Below are 25,403 nucleotides of genomic sequence, written 5' to 3'. Positions count from 1 at the left end.
GCTTAAATCATCCACAAGGAAGAACACTGGTTTAGGAGACAATTCAAAGAAGCCGTATATATGTTGTCCATCTACGCATTTAGCCAAGCTAGCGTAGAGATACGCATCATATGGAAACCTATAATCAAGCGAAACACGACCAATTTCCACCGAACGATCATATCTCGCTAAAACTGATGAAGCGGATACTACAATCGAAACAATCGAAACTTCTTAATAATTTTTGATTTTAATTTTTGGTTGATAGTTCAATTTTTAGTTGTTCCTCGTATTTTATTTCATTGAAATTTCAGTTTTTAATTTTCATAGATTCTTTTAGGGATTTCAAATGAATTCATATCATATTAAACAACGGAAGTCAGAACTAATGGAAATACCTATACAGGGTGTTCCTTAAACACATGCTAATATTTGAGGAGGTAATTCTTAGACCCATTTTGAGAAAAAAACTTCACATGGACGTATGTCCTAAACGCCTTAACTTTTGAGATACAGGGTGGCAAAGTTTTCAAAAATAATAAGTTTTTTAATAATAACTGAGATAATTTTGTAGACATCTTTAGCATATTTGGTACATATGTTCCATGCCTCATGGCGCATTTTCTGATGTACACAAATTTTTATTTTTTCAAACAGTGGCATTTCGCATTGAATATTTTTGGGGAAAAAGTACTACGCCAATGCTTTCTTTTCAAAATAAAATCATTTTTAAAATCCTCATTCATTTTTGAGAAAATTTGAATTCCTGGTATTTCTTTGTCCGACGCATGATTTTCACTCAAAAAAATAAAAATCGACAGAAAGCAAATTAAGAAATTAGATCAATTCTAAAATGAATGAGAATCTGAAAATTGCTTCATAACGCATTACCAATTCCCTAATAATATTTGAAAACATAATCTGCAAAAAAATAAATTTTTCACAAAAACGAGTTTTATTTTATTTTGTGATAGTAAGTCCAAACGAATAGCACAAATTTGTTAATTAGTAATGATACCAAAACTGATCATAAAAATTGTTGGAAGTGGCCACCTGCACTTAGTATGCATGCTTCCGCCCTTCTACGCATGGAATTACGCACCCGTTCAAATATTCCCGGCGTATTTCGTATAGTTTCACACGAGGCAACTATTCGCTCTCTTAAATCTTCTAAAGTATTAACGGGAGTTTTATACACAAGAGTTTTAAGGTGACCCCATGAAAAAAATCTAAACTGTTGAGATCGGGGGATCTTGCTGGCCATTGCTGAGGTCCTCCGCGACCTATCCAACGATTAGGATAAACTGTATTTAAATGGTTTCGGACAATTACACTGAAATGAGCAGGAGCGCCATCGTGCATGTACCATATTCGATTCCTTAACGCAAGTGGCACATCTTCCAATAACCCAGGTAAGTCTTCTTCGAGAAAGTGTAAATAAGAACGACCATCAAGGCGTTCTGGTAGAAAAAATGGGCCTATTAGATGATCACCTATAATTCCTGCCCATACATTAACCGAAAATTGGTGTTGGAAATGAGTTTATTGCATGGGGATTTTCATCAGCCCACACATGATTGTTATGGAAATTTTGAATGGCATTCCGAGAAAAATTTGCTTCCTCTGTGAACAAAATTTGTGTCTCAAACTGCGGATTTAGTGCAATACTTTGTAGATACCACTGACTGAAGTTCACACGCTGTGGAAAATCTCTGGGGAGTAATGCCTGCACTCTTGAAATATGGTATGTTTATGACAGAAAATCAACCAAAATATGCCAAACAATTTGATGACAAATATCCAGATTTCTAGCGATCTTCCTCGTACTCGTCTCAGGATGTTCCTCAATTTCTTGCAGCACCGCTTCCTCAATTTCAGGAGTTCTCACTACACGAGGTCTACCTTCCGGAGTCCCTTTCTTGAAACTACCAGTTTCCCCAAGTCAACGATGAATATTTGAAAAGGTTCGGCTATCTGGTAAGGCACGATTAGGATATCTTTCCTGATAAATGCGCCTGGCTTCTGTTGCATTACCATCGGCAAGGCCATATACGTAATGCATTTGCGCCATTTCCGCATTCGTATAATTTACCATATTTACTGATATTCAGAAAAAAGCGGACTACCAAAATAACTTCAATAACACTTCAAAATCATCAAAACGCGCTGTGACAGTTTTTAACACCAACACCTTACTTTAAACCAACATCAATATTAACTACTGACGTTTGTACATACAAAGAATCCGTTTTTTAATGCTATGGTGACTACGCTGTTTTTTCTGCTTTTAATCTTTAAAAAAAACTCACATATCGACAAACTCCATATTTCCAAGAGGTGCAGTAAATAAATTCTGCTACACGTCATTTATTCCAGGAAAACTAAATTTATGTTTTCAAAAATTATTAAGCGGTGCTGCGTTAATTGAGAACAGTGCATCTGACAACAAACAAATACCTTTTAGATCCTCAATTATTTTGCAACAAATCTGATCTCTTAGTTTGCTTTCAGTCGATGCACGATACAGCATCAGATTTTTAAGGAATTTATCCTTAAGTAAAGCGATTTTTAATTTTTTGAGCGAAAAACCTGCGTCGGACAAAAAAAACCCAGCAAATCAAATGTGCTCAAAAATGTATGGAGATTTTAAAAATGATTTTTAATTCAAAATAAAGCAGTGGCGTAGTATTTTTTTCGCCAAAAATATACATTTCAAAACTCGTACGTATGCCACTGCCAGAAAAAATTAAGAAAATTGTACATCAGAAAATGCGCCTTGAGGCATGGAACATATGTACCAAATATGCCAAAGATGTCTACAACATTATCTCAGTTATTATTGAAAAACTGATTATTTTTGAAAACTTTGCCACCCTGTATCTCAAAAGTTAAGGCGTTTAGGACATACGTCCATAGGACGTTTTTTCCTTAAAATGGGTTTAAGAATTACCTCTTTAAATATTAGCATGTGTTTAAGGAACACCCTGTATAACTTGTTAAAATAATATTTCATTTTTTTTCAATAGCAAAGGTAAAGTAGAAAGTCAAACCATTTTTTTCAAATGATGCAGCAATATTTCATAAGAAACATTAGGTGCCGAATTGTATTTTTTTTTCATATGCCAATTTAGTTACAACGTACTATTTATTTACAATAACTTGTCTCAACACTGAAATAATTCAAAGTAAACAGCTCGTTATATCGATTTTCACTGTACGACTGATCTAAACAACCTTATTTTGACGAGGTGGTTTCTTTACGATAATTTCCTGTGCGTGATGTGAGTAACTCATTCATTTGTGCGTTTATGGTAAAATCCCATTACCGGTAGCAAAGAAAACCTAGTTATTATTGGAAAACTTCTATAAAAGAACACCATTATAGCGAGCGATAATGATTGATGAGTTATTGCTGAAAAAATTTCAATGCTCCACACCATCATAATTATCGTTCTCATGTACCTACAATTTTTTTATGTCATGCATTTTGAAGATGATTATGAAACACAATTGCGGGAAGATCGCCAAATTCTAACCTAAACTTTCAATACAAAGAACAGGAAACTCAAAATAAAAGCGAATCCTTTTGAAACTTTTTATGCAGATAGAGCCCCATTCGTGATTTTGTCTCATCAGCAGAAATCTCCAGGTTTTTCAACTAGATGAACTATTCTACTTTGCAGAATAATATACAGTCAGTTTCGAAGTTATGAAAATAATTCTGTGGTCGTTGCTCATGATATTGATGACGTTGACGTGATAGTTCCTGTGTTAGTAGGTGGTGTTAGAGAAATCTGAAGCATTTAATTGTTAGTGTTAGACCACTACCTTGGTTAGTTGCATCTAGTCACAGCGTTAGTATTTTTTGAATGATTCTTACCAAGTCAACTTCCATTGGACTCTTAACCTTCTCATATGTAACCTCCATTTTTTCGATTTGGACCAACTGCCTCGATTCGGGTCTCTTTATTTTCTCGTAAACATTTCCACTTGAAGTGGATTCGCCGTCATCGACATTGTTTCTGTTTTCTTTGAGTTTTGGTTTCGTTCCGTTCTGTTTTGCTGTGACAACATCTGATTCAGGAGCATTGCCACCGTTTGATGGGATGTCTCTATCATTGTTGGTCTCGGAGATGTCTTTGGTATCGAGATTTTCGTCTTCTGGTACTTTCTGTCGGTTTTGGTTGAAAATGCGCCAGCTGGTATCGCTATATCTGAGGGCAGCCTCCTGCAAACAGGGTTGAAGTAGAAGATATTTGATAGGAATATTCATTTCAGAATGTCCACCAACTCAAAATACAAAAAAAAATCCATCGTAGCATATAATATTTAAAGAAAACATTATAGTTTAGCTATGTAGCATTGTGATTTTTGCTTTTACTTCATGTTAAAATAATGAAAATAAATCCACAATTCCTTGTTTTTTTGTACTTTTTCAATTATATCATCCTTATTTTGTAGGCAAACTTTATGTGATAGATTAAAACAAATGTTATTTTCGAAATCAGCGCAAAAAACTACATACTATTTTTTTAAAAGATTTTTTTGCAGACCTGTGAAATTATCAGAGGTTTTATGTAAATTTAAAACTTGTGAAAATCAGTTGATTAACTAAAGTATATCCGGGAGGCAAGAGGTGCGACTTTTTTTTGGGAAATTTCCTCCTCTTTGATGACCTCTTTTCAATTTTCATATATCTTTAATATTTTCCGAAATTTTATCTTTTTATTAAAACAACGATAAAAATAAAATAGAAACAACAATATAAATTAATTGGCGCTCCGAGGCGACTTCATTGATTCCAGTAGCGCATTTGCTTTTTCAGCTGCAGGAAAACCCGGAAAAACCTGCAGCACCACATCATCTGAAGATCTTGATCTAACAATGTCCTCTCTCTTATAAAACAAAATGTAGGGTGTCTCCAGAGGCTCCAATAAATTCAATGCATCGCCAGAACACTTCGTGACACGACTATCGTCAAACTTAAACCAGTCCGTTTCTTCTTTGACCAAGGCGTAATAATGACCAAATTCAACGCCAGAACCACAGAGAACAATGACTGCATGAATATTATAACAGTGGTCTGCTAGGTTGAAATGTTCATCTATTTCGAATCTTCCAAAGAGTTTCTTGCTTCCGTTAGAGGTTGAGTCTTGTTTGAAAATCATCAGTGTTATTATTAGATTGACTGGAGCCTCAGCTATACTTGTTTCCTTATAACAGTCAGTTAGTTTGGCGCATGTTTGACAATACAGTCGATCATCACCTGTTAAAAATTCCATTTTCAGATGATTTAACAATAAGCTTTGCACGGACTGGTTATTAGTCGTATTAAGAAAAGCTAGATGAAGTTCCAGAAATTCACATAAGTTTTCGATACTTCTTGAACATTTACCACAAAGTAAACCAGTGAAGATTTTTCCAGCAAAAGATTAACAAACACAAGACGAGATGAGTTGTACGGAATCATTCAGTCCAGAGCGGTCAGGAGTATTGATTTTGCTATTGTTTTGCTCACGAAGAGTATTCAACAAGAACCCCAAGAATTCAGAACAATCTTCTTGTTGTCCTAACGAGTATCTAGTGGACTTCAAAGACTCCAGGAAATCGGTTGGAGGGAAAGATGATACCTTCTTACGAAACTGTAGCTGCATGAACAGTTGTTTGAGTTTGATGAATAAGTAGGAAACATTCTCGTTCTCGTTCATCATTAAAACTTCGTTCTTGAAATTCTTCATCATGAACAACACTTGTAAAATGCTATTCATCTAGCAAGTGTCTCCTAAATTATCCAATCCAATTTTCTTCTCTAGATTTTCAGGACAACTCTCTACTGATTCGTAAGGAAGAACATGTTTCACAGAATCTCCATAAGAACCATTTCTCAAGCTGCGATCGATCCTTCCAAGTGGAGAAGGGTTTCGTAGAGGGATCGATTCGGCTCTTGCTTCAAGAAGCTCTTCCACTGAAAGAGTACCAGTTTCACGAGGACTGCAACTCATTTTTTGGGGGCAAGAATGACCTGAGTCCACTGACCGCACTGAAAAAGAAGAAGGTGGATCAATCACTTGTGAATTAACCTTGAAAGGAGACTGATGAATATTCACATATCTCGGCTGGTTTCGAAGAGGTTTCAGTTCCGTACTGAAATCAGGGCAATGCATGATCTCATCAAAATTATGTGAAGGAGGAATAGTTCCAAGTTCTGAAGCAGCATTGCCACATTGAATAGCAATACTAATTATTTCTATTAAAAAAGAGGTAGAACGGTGATCTTTCGTTGCTTGGCCTATTCTCCTTCCGAGTTCATGAACGAATAACAGAGACTCCGGGCCATAAACACCAAAAGTTTCAACCGCTACTGGATGAAACAGATAGTTGTTTCCAAGATTTTGGTATTTTTTCTTTTTCAATTTCTCGCCAGACAATGCTGCAGTTCCAGCAGACTTGGAACTTTCGGCGGCTAGATGGGAAGCCGCGACCGTGTCGACGCAGGTAAAGTCCCATACCACAGGTTTACCGTATTTCCATGGTATGAGAGACATACCATCTGGTCGTTTACCATCATCTCGACTGGTACCTAAGTGTTCCAGAATTGCAGGAACATCCGCTGACAACATAGCTCGTTTCAATATGTCGTTCACTTGGTGAGGTCGAGATGTACGCCCTGCACTTCTCCTGCAACTCAAACCATGTGTACCTTTCTCATCAACCATACTACCGCAAACACAAGTATGAGAAACACAAATAGATGAACCCATCCTAAATCCTACCGCTCTTCTGAAAGATTCGTCGTCTAGTAGTGTTCCAAGAGATGCAACAGGTAAAGCATTCAGCCAAGCACCCGATTCCTTGATCATTGCTGCTTTCAGACGAGCCTTATCGTATACACTTGTAGATTCCAGAAGTTTATCAGTTATAATGTTCAGAAGAGGTTGGTCCCATACCCTTTGTATTTTCATTTTATCTGTAGGAGGAGCAATATTACTTGCAGCATGCCAAAGTGATTCACCTTCAGAATAAAAAACGTCTTTGATATTGATAAATATGGAAGGAAGGATGGAATCGATAAGATCGGAATCACTATTGACTGATGACAGAAACGCTGGTAAAGCTAAGGAAGAAGCCGAACGTAGCCCTAATCCGCCAAGGTTTACAGGAAGAGTTGCTTGGAGCCATTAATCATTATTGAAATGTTTGTTTGTAACATATTCCGTCGTGTGGCGGAGTGAATTATCAAATTCGTCAAGCTCTAACTGACTTGACCAAGTGGGGGAACATCTGAGGGCGTACATGAGTTTTGGAATCGCCAAACAATTTTTCAAAAGAAAAAATGCAACGTGTTTTGGAAGTTCATTCAATCTGGTGGTCAGCAATTTGAGTGATTCCCGTTTCTCTCGAAGATGTTCTGGAAGTGAATCTTTAGAGAGAGGAGCACCCAGAAGACTCCATTTAGACTTTTCCAAAATTCTTATGCCAGGAGCCAATTTCAAAATGAATTCGGAAATATTATTCGGAGTTGAAAGAGTAATCAACTCGCATTTTTCAAAATTTAGTTCGAAATATTTGCAAAATACCAAACCACCCTCTTTTTTACTAAATTGTTTATAACTTTTGGAATTTTTTTCGAACCCCTCTTGAAATTTTTCAAAAAGTTGCTGGAGGTCATTCCAAATCGAATGAGCCCTGGATCATAATTTTTGGTGCCCTTCAACAGAAGTTCCAAAAAAAGAATCTTGTGACCGAGACTGGGTCAAATTTATAATATCTGAGGTCTGAGAGGACCTACCTTGAATTGTACAAAATAGAAATTGATGAACAAATCAATATTTCCTGAGAAAAATGAAAATTCACCTTGTTTTCTGAACAGACAGCGTATTCTTCATGAACTTGTTGGTCTATAATATTTCTTGGTATTAAATTTTATGTCCTACTTAGACGGTCTTAACGCAAAACGGTATCTCACGTTTCTAGCTTAACAGACCTTTTGATAAACCCCATAAAAATACTATCGCAACCAATTTGCCCCGGAGTCAGAAAATTTTCCGGTCAATTACTCTAATAAACCACCGAGACTAACTGAGGCTTAGGCAACGTTTTATGGTCGTCAATATTGAGTTTTGTGAGCATTTGGAATTGTCACTGTATTATGAAATGTTATTTCATGAATAATTAATTTCAGTATTTTCTCAAAGGTCACTGTTTGTCGAAACAAGTTGTTTCTTTGGATATCATAATCTTCCAAAAACAAAAAAAATATACGGTTATCGAAAATCTAGGCAACTAATGTTACTTTAATGTGAATTACTGCGGTGAAACTGTTCTGTATGTTTTGAATTTTCTTCACAACAAAATAATTGATTTTTCATTAAAAATGAAAAACATTTCCGATATTCTAAAAATAGAAAACTGCTGTTGATCACTAATACAATAACAAATATTTGTGAATCGATCCGACTGACGGCATTACAATATATTTGTGCGTAATGAAACATCAATTTTTCCGTATTGTCTATATTGTATTTCTGAATGTTTTTGGATTGGTTAAATGAACTATCATAATTATAAAAAACGTTAGTACTTGGATATAAAACTGAGATTTTTTTGGTTTCTAGAGTGAATATACGAATGCATTGCCAATATGATAATTAATTTTCCGTTTGTTTTTTTTTGTTTTATAACAGTTATTTTATTGTTTTGGGATTGTAATGAACATATAGTCTATCCATTCCCAATTGGAACGGCAATGAAAATAAGAGTACAGTCATAAACATTTTTTGCCTATGGCCACAGTCGCCCAGATAGTTAGTAAACGTGCTATCAAATGTAGTGTAAGCTCGGCTAGCTGGACTGGCTAAATACTAATTTTTTGTCCGTTTCACAACATTTCTTTATCAGAGCCGTGTGTTCGTGGAGTGAGTGGTTTTGCAAACCAATTTTTGAAAACTTTTTCTATAGATCTATTGCTCTAACACCAAACAGATATTTTTGCACTCGACGCGCGTTTCTCTAACAAGGTGAGCATCTTCAGGAGAAGCAAATTGATACTGAATCTAAAGACAATAGTTAGCTGTTTATACCGGGTGTCCCACATTTTATGTGACAGGGGGGAATGTCAGAAAAACTGCCGTCAAGCACAACGTCTATACCAAGAACGTTTTCCAGACAGACCCATTCCGTCACGAATGACTTTTTCGAGAGTTGTAGAAAAATTGCGAACTGGGTCATTTCCTTCTACTATAAAGCATCGTCATCATACGAGATCTGTTAGAACTGAAGATTTAGAGATCAATGTGTTGGCTTATATTATTATTCATCCACATGTTTCTATCCGTACTCTTGCAGAAGAAGTCGGTGTGAGTATATCTAATGTACAGAGAATTCTGAAAGAAAATAAATACCACCCATTCAAAATTCAGTTGGTACAAGGTTTGAAACCCACGGAGTTTGAACGACGACTTGAATTCATTGCTTGTACTCATCAAGTAATATTACATGAAAGTCCTAACATATTCAGTCAAATTTTGTGGAGCGATGAATCGCGATTCCACAATAATGGAGTTGTGAATCGACATAACAGTCACTATTGGTCTCAAGAAAATCCCCACTGAGTCCGCGAAAGTAATTTTCAAACTACTTGGGGTATTAATGTATGGTGTGGATTGTTCAATGGCCGCATCATAGGACCTTACTTTTTCAATGAAAATCTCAATGGATTGCGATATTTACATTTTCCAGAGAATGATTTGATCCAGTTGATGGAAGATATTCCCATAGCAGAACGACAAGGAATTTGGTGGCAACAAGATGGTGCTCCTCCTCACAATTCACAAGTTGTTACTGAATATCTGGATAGAACGTACCCAAATAGATGGATTGGTAATAAGGGTCCAATTCGGTGGCCGGCTCGTTCCCCAGATTTATCACCGCTTGATGTTTTCCTATGGGGTTATCTAAAATATATTGTTTTCACTACTCCCCCTTTGAATGTGGATGATCTGAAAATGAAATTTCGACTAGCGTGCAGTGATATTACGCCTGATATTATAAGAGCGACTTGTACGAGAGAAGTGATTCGACGTTTCGAAGCCTGTATAATATCTAATGGGCATCACTTTGAACAATTTTTATGACTTATTTCTAGGTACCTACCATTCTTATGAAATGATTTATCAAGTTATATTATTTACATTGTTATTAATTAAAGATTTGTTTTCGAATACACCTCTTTCAATTTCGCAATTGTTTCATATTCAAAATGATTCCTGACTGAATTCCACGACTCAAAATTGAAACCATTACTTCGAACACCCAAAATTTTGACTAATTTTCATGTGATCTGATGCAGAGAGAATAATTGTATGAGATATTTTTAAAAATAATAGTCGTTCTCAAGATTTCACATTTTAAGCAATAACTCAACAACGCCTTAACCGATTTCAAAAACCAAACATGAAATGATATCAGAATTTAACGTAGCATCTGAATATGTAATGATATACAGGGCGTTCTATTTTAAAAAATGGAATTTTGGTCTGTAGCACCTATACCAAACACCCTGTATATTTAAAAATTATATCAAAATATAGCTCTCATGAACTCCTAAAACTTTTGTATGAAACATTTTTGGGTATCTCCTTCAACAAACCAGATATTGCCTGTCACATAAAATGTGGGACACCCGGTATACCTAAAGTTTTTTGGTCCGATACGGACTTTGTTTGTAATTGATGATAAGCCTAATTGATTTTTCGGTAGTTAAATAGTGGAACCACTACCTACACATTTATTTGTCAGCAACAGATTAAAAAGCGGACGAATTAATTTGCAGGTAGTGGTTCCACTAATTAATTACCGAAAACTCAATTAGAATAATCATCATTTAACAAACAAAGTCCACATCGGACCAAAAAACTTTAGGTACATAAACAGCTAACCATTGTCTTCAGATTCAGTATCAATTTGCTTCTCCTGAAGATGCTAACCTTGTTAGCGAAACGCGCGAAACGCAGTTTGGTGTTAGGGTATTTGATCTCTAGAAAAAGTTTTCAACTTTTACACCAGAGGTTCCAATTTCATCGTTCAAACAGATTTTTGTGAAAATTTTAGTGTTTTTGGGTACTTTCATCAATATAGCTTTCTGGAGACCTTTTGAAAAAAAATGATAACATTACGTGTGAGGAATCTGTGTCAATCGACAGGGATCCGGACTTACATGTTGAAGCTCAGCGAGTAATTTTAAATATTCATGAATGCTTGAAGAAGGAAAACTGTCACACTTCACAGAATGTTATTGTGAATAGAATATGCGAGTTAACGAAACTATCTCGTTCGACAGTTCTTCGAATCATCAAAATAGGGGATGCTATTGATCATCACAGTCACCGAAGTTGATGGTGCTACAAAAGATGTGATTCGGCGAACAATTTATAGTATATACCAAAAAAATGAAGTACCAACCTTGGAAATGATTTGGTATAAATTACTCGACTATCCCGATTACAACTACAAATCTTTAGAGACTCTACGAGGTGTCTTATTGTCTTGTGGTTTCAAATATGAAAAATTGAACAATTGGATGGTCATAATGGAATCGACACGCATTGTTCAACTCCGACAAGAATGTTCGGGGCTAATGAAAAGCTACCGAGAATCCAGCGGAAATACAATCTACCTCGACGAAACTTGGTTTGACACCCATGATGTTGTCAAATATCGCTGGGTAGACGAAACCAAGTATTGTGCTTTGAACACACCTTCTTCAAGGGGAAAACGTGTTATAATTTTGCATGCCGGGAATGAAAGTGGTTTCGTAGCTAACGCTTTTCTTCTGTCGGCCAAAAATATAAAAGATTCGTCTGCTGATTACCACGAAGATATGACTGCGGCTTTATTCGAAACCTGGTTCAGTGAGCAGCTTCTCCCAAATATTCCTCCAAACTCGGTTATTGTTATGGATAACGCTTCGTATCATTCTCGGTTATTGACTACAATACCAAACAATAACACAAAACTTGCAGATATTGTTAATTTCTTGCGAAATCATGACATGGAAATACCCGACAAGATTCCAACGAACCAAACTTGGTGAGATTTTGATCCAATAACTTGAATATAGTTCGATGTGGTTGTCGTCTATACAAGTTTAAATACATTTCAGATGTCCTAAAACTGTTTCTATCGTATTATTTGTAATAGATTTGTATCATATCTCTTTTCCTTCATTCGAAAAAGTGGCGATGTTGAAGTGCAATTCATTTTTGAATTCTTCGAAAAACAAAGCTAGAAAAAAATAACCATTTTCCTAAATTTCTGATTTTTCCGGATATACTCGGAATTTTGGAACTTTCTCAACAGCGTATTGTTACTCATATAAATGGGCAACTTTGATCAGTGTGAAAGCAGCCACGAGTTCTAGCCATGGATTTGTCGAAGCGTCGCGCGAGACTCCATTATCAGCGGCTCCCAAAATGAGTATCCATTTCGTGGCCAGCAATGACTTTACCCAATGACCGCAAAGAAAAATCCATAATTCCTTCACATCATACGTGAGTGGGAATTTTTTTCTTCGAATATATTCATTGAAGCATACAGAACAAAACCCCTATGTTGAAATATTTTGTCGCGGATAAAATCAACCCCCACTCCCTATATAATAATTTTTAAAGAAAAATCCATAATTTCTTCAAATATTTTATAGATGAGGATTCTTTTCTTAATGAGTCCCGTATGTTGAAATATTTTGTCGGGCAGAAACGCAACCCACACACACCCTTAAATTTTTTCAAAGTTAAATTCAATAACTCCATAAAAATATTCGTGAATGAGGATTTTTTTTTGCATAATTACATACTATGAGAGGTACTGAATGAGACCTATGTCTCAAAATATTTTGTCGGGCAGAAAAACTACCCCCACACACCCTTTTATGTTTTCAAAATTAAATTCAATAACTCCATCAAAATATTCGTGGGTGGGGATATTTTTGCATAATTACATACTATGAGAGGTGCTGAATGAGACCTATATCTCAAAATATTTCGATGAGCAGAAAAACTACCCCCACACACCCTTTTATGTTTTCAAAATTAAATTCAATAACTCCATCACAATATTCGTGGATGGGGATTTTTTTCTCATAATTACATACTATGAGAGGTACTGAATGAGACATATACCTCAAAATATTTTGCCGGGCAGAAAAACTACCCCCACAAACCCTTATATGTTTTCTATATTAAATTCAATAACTCCATAAAAATATTCGTGAATGGGGATTTTTTGGCATGATTACATTACTATGAAAGGTGCTAAATGAGACCTATATCTCAAAATATTTTGCCGGGCGGAAAAACCACCCCCACACACCCTTATTTGTTTTCAAAACTAAATTCAATAACTCCATCAAAATATTCACGGATAGGGATTTTTTTACATAATTACATACTATGAGAGGTGCTGAATGAGACCTATATCTCAAAATATTTTGCCGGGCAGAAAAACTACCCCCACAAACCCTTATATGTTTTCTATATTAAATTCAATAACTCCATAAAAATATTCGTGAATGGGGATTTTTTGGCATGATTACACTACTATGAAAGGTGCTGAATGAGACCTATATCTCAAAATATTTTGCCGGGCAGAAAAACCACCCCCACACACCCTTATTTGTTTTCAAAACTAAATTCAATAACTCCATCAAAATATTCATGGATAGGGATTTTTTTGCATAATTACATACTATGAGAGGTGCTGAATGAGACCTATATCTCAAAATATTTTGCCGGGTAGAAAAACGACCCCCACACACCCTTTTATGTTATCTAAATTAAATTCAATAACTCCATTAAAATATTCGTGAATGGGGATTTTTTTTGCATAATTACATACTATGAGAGGTGCTGAATGAGACCTATATCTCAAAATATTTTGCCGGGCAGAAAAACGCCCCCCACACACCCTTTTATGTTTTCTAAATTAAATTCAATAACTCCATTAAAATATTCGTGTATGGGAATTTTTTTGCATAATTACATACTATGAGAGGTGCTGAATGAGACCTGTATCTCAAAATATTTTGCCGGGCAGAAACGCAACCCCCACGCACCCTTATTTGTTTTCAAAACTAAATTCAATAACAACATTAAAATATTCGTGAATGGGGATTTTTTGGCATGATTACATCAGTATGAAAGGTGCTGAATAAGACGTATATCTCAAAATATTTTGCCGTGCAGAAAAACTACCCCCACACACCCAACAATCTCATGCAAAAAAATCCCCATCCACGAATATTTCAATGGAGTTATTGAATTTAATTTAGAAAACATATAAGGGTGTGTGGGGGTAGTTTTTCTGCCAGGCAAAATATTTTGGGATATAGGTCCTCCATATTTTGATGGAGTTATTGAATTTAGTTTTGAAAGAAATAAGGGTGCGTGGGGGTTGCGTTTCTGCCCTGCAAAATATTTTGAGATATAGGTCTCATTCAACACCTCTCATAGTATGTAGTTATGCAAAAAAATCCCCATCCACGAATATTTTAATGGAATTATTGAATTTAATTTAGAAAACATAAAAGGGTTTGTGGGGGTGGTTTTTCTGCCCGGCAAAATATTTTGAGACACAGGTCTCATTCAGCACCTCTCATAGTATGTTATTATGCAAAAAAATCCCCATGCTCTAATATTTTGATGGAGTTATTGAATTTAATTTTGAAAACATAAAAGGGTGTGTGGGGGTAGTTTTTCTGCCCGGCAAAATATTCTGAGATATAGGTCTCATTCAGCACCTTTCATAGTAATGTAATCATGTGAAAAATCCCCATCCACGAATATTCTGATGGATTTATTGAAGTTTATTTTCAAAGCATGTACGGTTGTGTGAAAATAGGTTTTCTGCCTGGCAAAATATTATGAGATACAGGTCAGATCCTCTCATCAATATAATGAATCAATAATCATTTCTCGAAGAACATTCTGCAGTGAATTTTCATTAATCATTGGAAATAGTCGTAGCTGTTCTCCAATTTACAACACATTTTGGATGCCGCTGACGCCGTGTGCAGTAGACTCACGCTACAAACCCATGGCTAGAAATTCGTGGCTGCCTTCACACTCGTGCAACTTTGACCCAATTTAAGTATCTTCGTATTTCCCTTAGTTTTTGATATCCCAATGGTGAGCATTGAATTTGAAACACCCTGTATATGTGTTTTGGGATGTTCAATCTGGATCTTAATAGGCACTTCCCGAAAAACTTCGAATCGTTACCACTTTCCTCTGTATTTCAAGGATAACTAGAAAACTAAGTACTTTTTGAAGAAATATTTTCTCTACAAAATTCATGTATCTATTTTAAATTTCATATAACACTGGACACCACTATAGCGCAATGAAAAAAGACCAATTTCTGACGTTGACTTTTGAATGAAATATTGTCCTGAAAAATATCGTGATTGAGTGATAAATTATTCACAAATTATATTCAAGGGGTGGAATTGTCAATCACGCGAAGTTATAAAACAATGGCCATCTCGAAGTCGTATGAAATTATACTTTCAATCCTCATACATAATTCAGCAGCTTCGATTCAATTCGGTACTTATTAGAATCGAAAACAGCTGTTTAATAACGAACCTCTACGGGAGTGGATTACATGTAAACACCAATTTACTCTCATTAGCATCAATCACACTTCGTTTGAGAGAATATGATGACGGAAACTGGCCTAATGTAACCTCTAACACTACGTTAATATGATTTATTTAAATTTTATATGCAATTCCATCGATAGTATGATAAAATATAAAAAAAAAACTGAAAGTAAAAATCGAGGAAGGTATGTTTTGGTTATTTTTATGCAGAACTTTTTATTTGGCGAATCCTCAATACGACGGATATTAAAAATGGTAGAAAAATAGAGTCAACTATCATAGATGACAATAAAAAATATTGTAAAGTGCAGTCAATTTCTGTATTACTTGACTTGGCTTACTGAATCGGTAAACCGATTATAGAAAACACTTTAACTATACTAAAATTCTCAGAAATACTTGTGAAGCACTGTAGTAATGAATATTACTGCAGTTTTTTCCACCAAACCGTTACTTCAACATCTCGAAACGTGTTTCGATCACCAAGTTATCATCTTCAATAGGAATATCAAACTGTATATTTCATCATGTTATTACATAAGATGACGAGTTCTGTCAGAATTGGAGTGTGTGAATAGACAATTATCTAATGAAGGTAATTAATTTCAATTTGTGCGTTGCTAATTTTATACATTTTTGGTCCGTGAAATGAGCACAGTCATACCCATTGATGGTTATTAAAAAGAACGTTGAATTGAAAGTTGACCTTGTTCTGAAAATTTCAAAATTCAAGCATTTCTGTTTTTGGGTTACTTATAAGGAAACAATGATGAGGTTTATGATTTTTGACATTCGTGAAATCGGATCAATTCCCTATCTGAGCAAGTTAATTCTTTAGAATAATAGTTTCAGACATTTCTCTTTTATAATCCTACGACTATTATTATTAACTCAATGAGTTATCACTATTTTATTCAAAAAGGGAACTCCTTTCAGGATATATTTATTTTGACGACTTCATTCGATGACAGTTTATTGTGAGACATCCACTAAGCGGTTTGAAAAACCACAACGCGTGTTTCGCTATGGAATAGCTTCATCAGGAGTGTTCTAACAAATTCATATATTTTTTTTTCAATGAAATAATTTATACGGCATTGACAACCTAAACTTGGAACAATCATGAAATACAAATCAATTCAAAGAACTGAGATTATAAAAAAAGGAAAGAAAAAAAAATCACATCAAAGGTGCTGCTTCGTTCCCTCCTGTTCATAAAAGAGGACATATGCCTCAATGCTCACAAGTGATTTTGGCGAAATTGGGAACACGTGTGAATCGTTGTATTCATGTCACGTGCCACTATACGGGTGTCTGCAATATGCTGTGTAATGTCCGTTGTAAGTAGTCCCACTGTGATTTGAAAGTGCATATAGATTATAACGACAAGGAGCCACATTGTCTGCTGCATAACTGCTCATATCTAATCCATCTGAAGAAAAGTCAATGGAAACATTCAATTTGCCTCTGAACCTTTCCGTCGGAGAGAATCTTTTCAAATGAATTACTAAAATACGGGGAAACTTATAGATTGATAAGGACTTTGTACATTTTCTCCTTTGCTTGCACCTCGAACACATTGGTTTTTCATCTCCATCCAGAGTTTCCTCTCTTGTGAAAGAATCTAAGCAATGTGACAAACCACTTGGCCAGATCCTTGTGGTATGGGAAGGGATAAATCCCAGAAAGAATCAAAGGTTACTGATGAGTGTCCACAGGGTGTGCACTTCATAGTGGATTTTAATTGACCGACGAAATAGTCTACAATCTTGGAGTTGTTCATATTCAAATATCTCTGCCAGGACTCTTGTGCTTTTCCGTATTCGCTCAATTTTTAACGTTAAAATTGGGATAAAAATTTTTTGACTACGGATTATTGTTTATTGATGTATCCCAACATTACATGAATTTTTTCATTCCTTAATATTCACATTTAATATGTTTAAATATTTATTTTTGTTTTTATGTCAGAGTGACGAAAGGCGCGCGGAAGCCAGACTACCCGCTTTTGGCTCTATTTTCAGGGCTCTGTAAAAATTATAAATAATCGAGATACAGTTTCGGGAGTCGGGACTTTTTTTATGCAAATTCATTGATCTTTTTTCAATTTTGCAAAATTTTTAAAATTTTCCGAGATACCTATTAAGAAAAAACTAAAGCCCCATTTTTTTTCACTTAATTGTTTATAACTTTTGTAATTTTTATCGGCGCGTTTTCGGACCTTTCCTTAAACTTTCTAGGCAAAGATACGAATCTAATGACACCATGGTCGTAATTTTTGGACAGGGCTGAAAAATGTTACAAAAAAAGTTTATGTGAACTAGACTACAAGAGTTATGAGCGCTTCTATTGGAAATTTTCAATTATTTTGATTGGAATTTCATCATAACCAGATGTCGATTGATCCCTTATACCACCAAAATCTCCAAACAGTTCATCAATATTCGTATCATCCAATTGAAGAGATTCATTGATTGCAACATTTTCTAAATTAATATGTGGGTCATATGGTACCACAATATTCTGACTGAGCTTCTGTCCAATCGAACAGTAGAATTCGTTTATATCAACCACACTGATTGATATTTCCATATCTCTGCTCTTTTTGGTACTATTTCTCAAAGCATTCATGATAGATCTACTTTCTTTCATTTTATTGTGTGAGTTTTCAATTCTATTTTTGAAGTTAATTTCTTCAGCAAGTCTGAATGTATTCCTATACAGGGTGTTCCTTGAACACATGCTAATATTTAAGGAGGTGATTCTTAGACCCATTTTAAGAAAAAAACTTCCTATGGACGTATGTCCTAAACGCCTTAACTTTTGATTTACAGGATGGCAAAGTTTTCAAAAATAATCAGTTTTTTAATAGTAACTGAGATAATTTTGTAGACATATTTGGCATATTTGGTACATATGTTCCATGCCTCAAGGCACATTTTATGATGTACACAAATTTGTATTTTTTCAAACAGTGGCATCCCTACGGGTTTCGCATTGAATATATTTGGGGAAAAAGTACTACGCCAATGCTTTCTTTTCAAAATAAAATCATTTTTAAAATCCTCATTCATTTTTGAGAAAATTTGATCTCCTGGTATTTCTTTGTCCGACGCATGATTTTCACTCAAAAAAATAAAAATCGACAGAAAGCAAATTAAGAAATTAGATCAATTCTAAAATGGATGAGAATCTGAAAATTGCTTCATAACGCATTTCCAATTCCCTAATAATATTTGAAAACATAATCTGCAAAAAAATAAATTTTTCACAAAAACGAGTTTGATTTTATTTTGTGACAGTAAGTCTAAACGAATAGCACAAATTTGTTAATTGGTAATAATACCAAAACTGATTATAAAAATTGTTGGAAGTGGCCACCTGCACTTAGTATGCATGCTTCCGCCCTTCTACGCATGGAATTACGCACCCGTTCAAATATTCCCGGCGTATTTCGTATAGTTTCACACGAGGCAACTATTCGCTCTCTTAAATCTTCTGAAGTATTAACGGAAGTTTTATACAGAAGAGTTTTAAGGTGACCCCATAAAAAAAATCTAAACTGTTGAGATCGGGGGATCTTGCTGGCCATTGCTGAGGTCCTCCGCGACCTATCCAACGATTAGGATAGATTGTATTTAAATGTTTTCGGACAATTACACTGAAATGAGCAGGGGCGCCATCGTGCATGTACCATATTCGATTCCTTAACGCAAGTGGCACATCTTCCAATAACCCAGGTAAGTCTTCTTCGAGAAAGTGTAAATAAGAACGACCATCAAGGCGTCCTGGTAGAAAAAATAGGCCTATTAGATGATCACCTATAATTCCTGCCCATACATTAACCGAAAATTTACACATGATTGTTATGGAAATTTTGAATGGCATTCCGAGAAAAATATCCAGGAGTTCTTACTACACGAGGTCTACCTTCCGGAGTCCCTTTCTTGAAACTACCAGTTTCCCCAAGTCGACGATGAATATTTGAAAAGGTTCGGCTATCTGGTAAGGCACGATTAGGATATCTTTCCTGATAAATGCGCCTGGCTTCTGTTGCATTACCATCGGCAAGGCCATATACGTAATGAATTTGCGCCATTTCCGCATTCGTATAATTTACCATATTTACTGATATTCAGAAAAACAGCGGACTACCAAAATAACTTCAATAACACTTCAAAATCAATCAAAACGCGCTGTGACAGTTTTTAACACCAACACCTTACTTTAAACCAACATCAATATTAGCTACTGACGTTTGTACATATTTGTACATACAGAGAATTCGTTTTTTATTGCTATGGTGGGTACGCTGTTTTTTCTATTTTTAATCTTTAAAAGAAATCACATATCGACAAACTCCATATTTCCAAGAGGTGCAGTCAATAAATTCTGCTACACGTCATTTATTCCAGAATAACTAAATTTATGTTTTCAAAAATTATTAAGCGATGCTGCGTTATGACGTAATTTTAATTGAGAACAGTGCATCTGACAACAAACAAATACCTTTTAGATCCTCAATTATTTTCCAACAAATCTGATCTCTTAGTTTGCTTTCAGTCGATGCACGATACCGCATCAGATTTTTAAGGAATTTATCCTTGAGTAAAGCGATTTTTAATTTTTTGAGCGAAAACCATGCGTCGGACAAAGAAAACCCAGCAAATCAAATGTGCTCAAAAATGTTTGGAAATTATGAAAATAATTTTCAATTCAAGATAAAGCAGTGGCGTAGTATTTTTTTCGCCAAAAATATACATTTCAAAACTCGTACGTACGCCACTGGCAGAGAAAATTGAGAAAATTGTACATCAGAAAATGCGCCTTGAGGCATGGAACATATGTACCAAATATGCCAAAGATGTCTACAAAATTATCTCAGTTATTATTAAAAAACTGATTATTTTTGAAAACTTTGCCACCCTGTATCTCAAAAGTTAAGGCGTTTAGGACATACGTCCATAGGACGTTTTTTCCTTAAAATGGGTCTAAGAATTACCTCCTCAAATATTAGCATGTCTTTAAGGAACACCCTGTATATTCTCCGATAATTATTGAAACATGAAAATGAAAGGAAGGATATCAGTTTTATATCGTTATATTTCATATCGATTTTAACTTTATCAATGGTACTCAATGAATACTATATGCATCATGTAAGTGGAAACCATTCTGTTTGTTGTTCAGTATAAACAAATTTCTTTTCTATTCTAAACTTTTGATAACGTTTTGGTTTTTTTTTTGACCACCTCATATTTTATAACAAGTCCCGTGATAATAAATGTTATTTTGTGGATGAAAGAGATGAAGGTGGAAACAAGCAGAAGAAAACATGATTGCAGTTTCGATTTTGTTATGATTGTTCAGGCTATAAAAATTTCAAACATTCAGTTGGCGGAATGCATACATATATTCACCGCAAAATTGTTAATCGTAGAAAAAACCTTGAGAATTCATAAATAGACTTAGCAACGGATAACCTATTACCTTCTTGACGAGTTCCAACTCTTGCTTTGACATTTCTTTATTCTTCTTCGACACCTTCCGTTCACTTTTTTTGACAGGAGCGTTGACCATCATGGAACACTCAACTTTCTCACCACACTTCAAACACTTTTGTCTAGTCCTCCAATTAACACCTCTCCACGCAGCTTCTTTTGTCGAAAGATCCCGTATCACTTCGCCATCTTTATTTATTCAAGTACGGTGTGAACCTTATGTTGGGATTAAAGTATAGAGATACGTTGGACGATTTCGTCATTTTTATCTGGGATGTTTGCTTAACCTTTTTGTGGATTCAATGTTTATTAGTATGAAATTTGCTGTAACAACGTAGTAGCATGATATAGCGATTCGGTGTGACAACTACCGTCTGAACAGGTGTATTTTGTTTATGATAAAACGAATGCAAATTGTACTATTGAATGCCGGGTACAAGGATCGCCACTTTTTAACGGTTTCACAGAATGTTCATTTCCATCGTTTCAACATTACGGAATGGTGTTAACGTAATATTTTAGGAAGTTAGATATTATTGAAACGATCGTTAACAACCAAAATAATTACTAATAAGAAAGTAGATTTGGAGTTGAATCCGAACACATTAAATGAGTATTATACTTCAGTTGCAGATGAATTGACAAAAAATATACCCGTAGCTTATGATCCACTAATAAATCTAGCAAATTTCAATGTTAATGAAAACCTAATCTTGTATGACACTAATACCCACACAGCACCAAATATTCATGGAATATTCCCTGTATATCATAAAACGAACGTATATATTCCAAATATTCATAGAATATATTCTTGGAATATATACATGCCTTTAGAATATTCATAGAATATGCTTGAATGAATATGGCAGGATTATTCCCGAAAGAATGTGCGTAGAATGTCTATAAATGGATTATTCTCCCTTGAATATTCTAAGAATATTGTCGATCGAATATCTTATAATATCTTATATAATAACGTATTCAAATAATTCAATATTATTAAAAACAAAAATATTTGAAAATCTTAATCGAATGCATAACCTAATGTATATAACCCTGATAGTGTTAACCAGTTTTTGAACTCAACGCGAAGATTCTGGATGAATTGCTCCAACAGCAACTGTTGGAAACGACAAAAAAATCTGAATTGGCCAATAAATGAACCAATTGCATCAATAAATTGGTTAATTCTCATCCTATTTGTCTTTTTGTATTTGAAATTATTCAATTACAAAGCGAAAAATCCTGGAAACAGAGAAATGGGGAAGTGAAGAAACGGAGTAAACGTTTCTCATTGGTCAATTGAAGTTTAGCGCGTGACAGTCGAATAAGCTCTGTGAAAGCGGCTGTCCCATGCTTGGTACCTTTGCGTTAAATTCGACATTTGATTCAACATGGCGGTTGACGTGGCAGGTTCGCGTGTGTAATGCATGGTGTGTTGGTGTCATTATCAAAGTATAATTCTGTCACGTTCAGTGTACCATTTATAATTTGGGGTTGTCCAATTTGCAGTACAGCGAATAGTTTGATTTTGGATCTTCAAACAGGAGAGTTGCATATATTCAGTCTTTAAAAAAAGTAAGTAAATTGCAAAAGTATCGATAGTAAAGTCATGATGATTAACCTACTATACATCATTTTAGGTTCGAGGAGAGTTGGTGTGTGGGATTTGTTGGTTTGACTAAGTACATGTTTGAACTAGAGTGATTTCAGTTGTATATCTTCAATAGAGAAAAGTAAGTGAATGACACATTCTTTTGTATCATTTGTTTTCATAATTTTTATCACTCGTTTTCAAGATAGTATCAATTTGCCCAAAAGGAAACAGAGTGGTACCTGGTACAGGCAGGTGCGCCAAGGAACTGAAAACGTAATGAGTACTTTTCAACAAGACAATGCAAGTTGCTCAACAAGTCATAAAATGTTGTAAATGTTCATGAGTAACCTATGTGAAAAATATCTATTTGATTTTTATTCCAGTTTTATTGTGCCACTTTCAAATAGTGATAATGAACGTTAATGTACATTTTGTTCCAGATATTACTATTGAAACACTGGCTGATGCATTGTTGGACAAATATAAGGAAAACTATTCTGGTGAGCAAAGTTTGGATAACTTTAAGTAAGTGAAATTCATTGAAGAACCCATCATACCACTCATTTTAAATACTTCATTTGTGGGTTTATTTTTGTAAGTGAGAAACCTAACCTAACCTATTTCTTGATGTAATACATTTTTTCTTTTTCAATGAAATGATATATTTATTATTTTTTAATTAGTGCTGATGAATTCACAGATTTGTTATTTTAGTATATTTTTTGGTATACATTTGTTTGAGAGTGGGAACATCCTAATTTGAATACATTTCTAATATTTGTAATATGACAGTATTCAGGAATATTCTATTCAGTGAATAAATATTTTGAATTAGATTTTTTATTTTTAATATTGGTTGAAACGTCAAATATTTCAGTGTATATTGTTTTTAAAATATATTTGTTTATGAATATTCCTCGGGTTCTATTCCTGGAATATTTTTAATATTGGTTGAAACGTCAAATATTTCAGTGTATATTGTTTTTAAAATATATTTGTTTATGAATATTCCTCGGGTTCTATTCCTGGAATATTCTTAATAGAATATACCTTACATATTCTAAGAATATTATGAGATATTCCAAGAATATTCCCAAGGAATATTCTTAAAATATATCAAAGTTTCGCCAGGAGCACTTCCAGGGAATATTCTCCAGAAGATATATATATATATATATATATATATATATATATATATATATATATATATATATATATATATATATATATATATATATATATATATATCCATGGCATATTCAGAGCATAATACAATATCCTTAAATGTATATTCATGAAATATACTTGGAATATCTATTGCTATGTGGGTATTGATGAATTGAAAGAAACGTTACATACAATTAAAAATAAAACCACAACAGGATTTGATGACATTTCTGTTAGGATCTTTGAAAATCTTCCAGATAATGTTCTGAACCATCTAGTATCACTGATAAATGGATCCTTCAAAGAAGGCATATTTCCACAGTTTCTCAAAACATCAATTGTCATAGCGATCTATAAAGGTGGTGAAGTGAGCTCTCCTAGGAATTTTAGGCCCATTTCACTCATTCCTACGTTAGCCAAGATCATCGAAAGACTCGATAAGATAAGAATGTTTGACTTTTGCAGGCGTGTGTTATATTGAGCATCAAACAGTTTGGATTTCAGTGCAATAAGAACACAAATGATGCAATTTTTTCACTTTTATATGAAATATACTGGAATCAATGATGGGGAAGTTGCGACGGCTGTGTTTTGTGATTCATCGAAAGCTTTTGACTGTGTGAATCATGAGATACTGCTGCGAAAGCTTTACCATTACGGATTTAGAAATAAGGCACATTCATGGTTTACGACATATTTATCTGGCCTCACACAAGTAGTAAAAACACAAACATTAAACATTAAAATATTCATAATATTCGAACTACAACAAGAAATTAAGAGATACCAGCTACCATCAAAAAATGTATATACACAAACAGCTGATAAAAAAATCCACCACAAAGACATCTCTATATCAACGGATTTGTCACTTGAATATTTCAGTGGTGTAAATAGGAAAAATTTAAAGGATATATCGGCTCAAACAAATTGTGATTTATATATTATAAACACAAATTTACCAATGGTCAACAAGAAAGGTTCCAAGGAAATCACAACAAATAAAAAAACAAATATTACCCTAATATCGGCTACTAACGGAAGAAAAATGGCAGAGTTTCTAGTCAGACAAGCTAAAGGACAGTTTTCCGCCCAGTCCATCTCAAAACCCCACTGTAATGAGAGAGAGTTGATAAACACAGCCATCGAAATTATTAAAAAAGGTGGTGAAAATGATATTGTCATACTGTGGTCTTCAAATTATGCTTCCAACTTGAAAAACCTGACCAATATATTTCTCAATAATGTAACTGCACCACAACTCATTGTTATTACGGAACCATTCAGATATGATATGAGAAACATCAATGAACACATGTATAATAGTAACTTGAAGCTAAAAACGAAACTATGTGAATCTAAAATACCAAATAGTATTATAGAATGCAATGGAGTAATTAAAAGGTTCAACTATAATTCTGACGGATATTCACTCAACAATTCGGCAAAGTGGTTTTTGTGCAAAGCTATAGTTCATCATATCAGAACTCACTTTGAC

The 25,403-nt window shown here is 34.5% G+C and overlaps 1 protein-coding gene and 1 long non-coding RNA gene across 17 annotated transcripts in view; one reads left to right on the top strand and one right to left on the bottom strand.

Moving 5' to 3' along the window:
• Positions 1–25,403, bottom strand: part of by (focal adhesion protein tensin) — a 687,936-nt gene that overhangs the window by 368,702 nt on the left and 293,831 nt on the right. For 9 of the 16 annotated variants that reach the window (XM_074176604.1, XM_074176595.1, XM_074176594.1 and 6 more), the window contains one exon: positions 3,860–4,207. The exons of 4 other annotated variants lie outside the window; for them this stretch is intronic. In XM_074176604.1, the coding sequence (XP_074032705.1) occupies positions 3,860–4,207 (348 nt within the window). Of the gene's footprint in view, positions 1–3,859; positions 4,208–21,127; positions 21,463–25,403 lie in introns of all 16 variants that reach the window. 3 more of the 16 variants (XM_074176609.1, XM_074176610.1, XM_074176600.1) reach the window with 2 other exon arrangements.
• LOC141482794 (uncharacterized) lies at positions 22,551–23,651 on the top strand. Its single transcript, XR_012465726.1, has 3 exons — positions 22,551–22,719; positions 22,785–22,877; positions 23,179–23,651. It is a non-coding gene; the product is annotated as an uncharacterized lncRNA (long non-coding RNA).

The sequence above is a fragment of the Leptinotarsa decemlineata genome, unplaced genomic scaffold (assembly GCF_025532065.1).
Source record: "Leptinotarsa decemlineata unplaced genomic scaffold, Ldec_3_MD MMD2_tig00001973_RagTag_RagTag, whole genome shotgun sequence".
NCBI lineage: Eukaryota > Metazoa > Arthropoda > Insecta > Coleoptera > Chrysomelidae > Leptinotarsa > Leptinotarsa decemlineata.
Note: the sequence above shows the minus strand (reverse complement) of the source record. Positions and strands in the feature narration are given on the sequence as shown.